General features: G+C 46.6%; 1 protein-coding gene across 1 annotated transcript; it reads left to right on the forward strand.

The window, feature by feature from the left end:
* Positions 1-2,442: 2,442 nt before the first annotated feature.
* LOC308426311 (immunity-related GTPase family M protein 2-like) lies at positions 2,443-3,555 on the forward strand (the record flags this gene model as incomplete). The annotated part of the gene is made up of 1 exon (XM_080924043.1): positions 2,443-3,555. The coding sequence occupies one exon, from the start codon at positions 2,443-2,445 to the stop codon at positions 3,553-3,555; it is 1,113 nt and encodes a 370-aa protein (XP_080780169.1).
* Positions 3,556-4,640: the final 1,085 nt, after the last annotated feature.

Consider the following 4,640-nt stretch of genomic DNA (forward strand, 5'->3'; position numbering starts at 1 on the left):
GATCTCAAAAAGAAAAGCAAAAATAAACAAACAAACAAAAATTTGAGCGAACTGAACCTAGCAGAGTAACATGTAACCTTGGTGAATAATACGGCACAACACTTGTGAGTGTGCTTTTGAATGCAGAGACATGAGCTGTCAGCCCACTCTTTCCATGTGGAGACTGAAGCCAGGCCGGTAGGGTTGAAGAGTTGGTAGTATGGGGAGCAGTGCTGGCTGGAAGGCAGGGCACCATTGCAGGAGGTAAGTAAGGGAGACAGAGGATGCTCCCATTTGGAGTATGGAGGGCAAAAAACTGTACCAGCAGACTTAAGGATGTCTCTTCCAGACTGAAGAGCCCTGGATTTCTTGGGTGGACACTTGGGCACAGTTCTAGTAATTATATGGGGTCTCATGAGTAAGTCTGGCAGGGAGCTCCTTTGGGTAGGAGGTTGGTGTTTTTGTTGTGGGTTTTTTTTTTTTTGTTTGTTTTTGTTTTTTGTCTTTTGTTTTTGAGACAGGCTTTCCCTGTGTAGCCCTGGCTGTCCTGGAACTCACTTTAGACTAGGCTGGCCTCCAACTCAGAGATCTGCCCACCTCTGCCTCCCAAGTGCTGGGATTAAAGGTGGGAACCACCACCACCTGGCTGACAGGGAGCTTTTTAAAGACAGAAGAGCTATGTGAGACTCAGGAAAAAAAAATTCAAATACATGGTGCTAAGTTTCAAATGCATATGCACACAAACCAAGAAAGTAAACCGGCGAGGGAAAGAGCCACAGGAATCAATTGTAAGTGATCTCTGGGACCAGAAGGAGGTCTACAAAGGTTAACAGGGGTGGGGGAGAATATAATAAAATTGCACGATGTACACGGATCCAAATGTCATAATAAAACCCAGCATATGTATCATAACATACACTAAAAACACTGAGTGTGGTAGCACACTTTTGATCCCTACATTTAAGAAGGAGGCAGACCTCTAAGTTTTGGGCCAGCCTGGTCTATTGAACATGTTCCACAACAGCCAGGGCTATACAGAGAAACAAACAGACAAACAAAAGCATAAATGCTACCCAATAAGAACAAAACAGGGGTCTGGAGAGATGGCTCAGTGGTTAAGAGCACTGACTGTTCTTCCAGAGGTCCTGAGTTCAATTCCCAGCGACCATATGGTGGCTCCCAACCATCTAGCTACAGTGTACTCATGTAAATAAAATAAATAATTCTTAAAAACAAAAAGAACAAAAAAGGAAGATGAATTTCACTCTGCGTTTTAATAAGAACAGCAGCAGCAGTGGTAACAGACAATCTGCAAGCTGACTTAAGACTGAGAGAATTATTTTTTAAAGATTTATTTAATGTTTATTTATTTATTAATTTATTAATTCGTCAGTGCCTATATGTGCGCATGTGCATATAAATACTCTTGGGGTCCAGAAGCATCCCTGGAATTGGAGTCTCTGGTGTGGTGAGCCACCATGTGGGTGCTAGGAACCAACCTCAGATTTTTTTTCAGTAACAGCCACTGCTGAGCTGTCCCCTCTCCAGCCCCTAATGAGATCATTAGGAAACCATGTGGCTTTGCTGTTGAAGCTGATGTGCAGCCGTTTGTCTTAGTTAGGGTTTTACAGCTGTGAAGAGACACCATGACCAAGGCAACTCTTATGGTTGAGAACATTTCATCGGGCTTACAGGTTCAGAGGTTCAGTCCATTATCCTCAAGGCAAGAACATGGCAGCATCCAGGCAGGCACGGTGCAGGAGGAGCTGAGAGTTCTACATCTTCATCTGAAGGCTGCTAGCAGAATACCAGCTTCCAGGCAGTTAGGATGAGGGTCTTATAGTCTATGCCCACAGTGATACACAGACTCCAGTACGGCCACACCCTCTAACAGTGCCCCTCCCTGGTTGAGCATGTACAAACCATCCCACCATCACTATTGAATGTCACCGGGGAAAAACGAACACTTTTCAGAGTGTAACTAGAACAAATAGCCATTGATGGAGAAGGTGTGTGAACTGAAGAGTTGCTGGGTCCCCTAGGTGGGTACTGGATTAGGCTGTTCGCTGTCCTGAACACACTTTCTCTGGGTAGCCCAGGCAACCAGGAACATGGACATTTTGTGCCCAGTGAGTGACCTGCCTGACATTCCAGTGTTCGGCTTTGGGGTTTAGTGCTGCAGTGACAACTGTAGAGCTATCCTTGCCCTCCAACAATGTGCTTATGCCCAGAAGGGCTCAGCTAGCTCTGTAATGAGCAGGTATCGGCGTAGGATAGGCTACGGATCTGGAAGTCTCATCATCAGTGTTTTCTGTGACTGCCGGTGTCCACAGCCATCTCAACTCCCTTTCAACGTATTTGCAGGTTGCTCCGTTGCTCACCCACATGGAAAAGGCAGTTGGGTCCCACGAGGATAAACAATGTGCATGCTTCTCCGATGCTGTAGTCATTTCCCAAGACAACATGACTTTATCTGTAGAAGTCGTTCAGAGCATCCAGACTGCCGTGGCAGGAGGGAATTGGGTGGATGTGGTTTCTATAGTTGAGAAGATCAAAACGGAAGTGTCCCTAACCACAGTCAAGATTGCTGTGACTGGGGACTCTGGCAATGGTATGTCATCTTTCCTCAACGCCCTTAGGCTCATTGGACACGAGGAGGAGGATTCGGCTCCCACTGGGGTGGTGAGGACCACCCAGACACCATCCTGCTACTCCTCCTCCCGCTTTCCCCTTGTGGAGCTGTGGGACCTGCCTGGCACCGGGGCCACAGCCCAAACCATGGAGAGCTACCTGGATGAGATGCAGTTTAGCACATGTGACCTTATCATAATCATCGCTTCTGAGCAGTTCAGCTCCAACCACGTGAAGCTGGCCAAAGCCATGCAGAGCATGAGAAAGAGGTTCTATGTCGTCTGGACCAAGCTGGACAGGGACCTCAGCACAAGTACCCTCGATGAACCTCAGTTACTGGAGAGTATTAAAAAGAATATCAGGGAGAATCTCCAGAATGAGGAAGTGAAGGAGCCCCCCATATTCCTGGTATCCAACATTAAGCCTTTATTACATGACTTTCCAAAGCTTAAGGAGACGCTACAGAAAGACCTCATTGCCATTAAGTACCATGGTTTCGGAGAAACTCTTTACGAAATCGGCGAGAAGACTATTAATGAGAGAGTAGAATTCATTGAAAAGAGTATAGATGCAGGTAACCTACAAAGAGAGCTCACGATCTCGGATCCAGATGACCCGATAGAGTGTCGGAATGCCTTCCAAGCCATCTTTGGTGTGAATGATGAATCTCTTCACCAGTTGGCTCTGAGAATGGGAAAGCCAGATACATATTTCAAGACTACCCTGGAGTCCCAACAAGATGGCAGGACCTGGGCTTGGTTGTGCCGCTCTGGAACCCAGTTATTCTCTACAGGTCTTAACTGCATGCAATGCTATATTTACCCTCGTCACCGTAGATATATGCAACAGAAATGCGCACTTGATGAAACATCTGTGAAAGCCAAGAACATTCTGTCAAAAATCCTGAACGATCTCCGCAGCCCTATACCTAATGTGTACCCCTAGTTGAGCTAATCTTCCACCATGGGTTCCAAGTTCCTTGAAGTTAAAAGGCTGACTTTTCTCATTATGCCTGTCATGAGGCATCATAGTGGCTTTGTTTGGTTTTCCTAACGGAACTGTCTGGGATCCCAATAGAAGAGGAATTTCCTTTCCTAATTGCTCAGACTTTCACGTTTGACACGTGCTCACCTTAGTGCCTATGAATAATATAATTCCTCTTAGAGGCCTCTTGGGTTGCTTTTATCTCTTTTCTCTCTTTCCTTCCCTGATCTGGAGCTGAACAGATGGATTCTCAGGACCCTACACTACCCTCAGTGGAGTCAATGGTAGCCCAGTCTTATATTGGATTCAACTTCTTCAGCCGCTCCTGTCTCTGCGTGCTCCACCCCCATCCAGACACACGTGGAACCTTCTCGCTTCCACAAGGCGCTGTACTGTTTCCGTCCGTGTCGTTCCATATTTTGTTGTGTTCTTCTCTCTCAGCCAGGCTCTCAATGAGCATCACTGTGAGCCCAGCCTCTCTAATGGTCTCAGACCTTTGCCCTCATCTTCTCCTCTTTCATCTCTTTGCCAGAACGCTAAATGCTTTCCCACTTCCAACCGTGACCAGAGTCACACCACAGTGTTTAGTTTGGGCTCATAGTTTGCCAGTACAGCCCATCCCGGCTGAAAGTCATCACAATAGGAGCACAGAGCATCTGGTTCTGCCTGTCTGCAGTCAGGAAGCAGAGAGAGAATAGGGCTCTTAGGCCCAGCTTCTCCTTTTTACTCAGCCCAAGACCCCAGCCTATAGAATGATAGCGTCCACATTCAGAGTGAGGTCTTCCAACTTCCATGAACCAAGGCTAGAAACTCCCTCATAGCCATGCCCAAAGGTCCCTTTCCATAGTGATTCTAGACCCTGCAAAATTGACACCCGATATTAACCACACGGGCACTGAGGGCATAGAGGAGTTTTATTGGTTACTGGTGGGAAGAAGATTGGGTGTGGCTTAGTTATACAGTGTTTTCCTAGCACATGGAAGGCTACGGTTTTGATACCCAGAAAGAAAGAAAATCTGGTCTGAGATGGAAAGAGAACGCTAATT

This window comes from Micromys minutus (genome assembly GCF_963924665.1).
Source record: "Micromys minutus genome assembly, chromosome: 10".
NCBI classification, from domain to species: domain Eukaryota; kingdom Metazoa; phylum Chordata; class Mammalia; order Rodentia; family Muridae; genus Micromys; species Micromys minutus.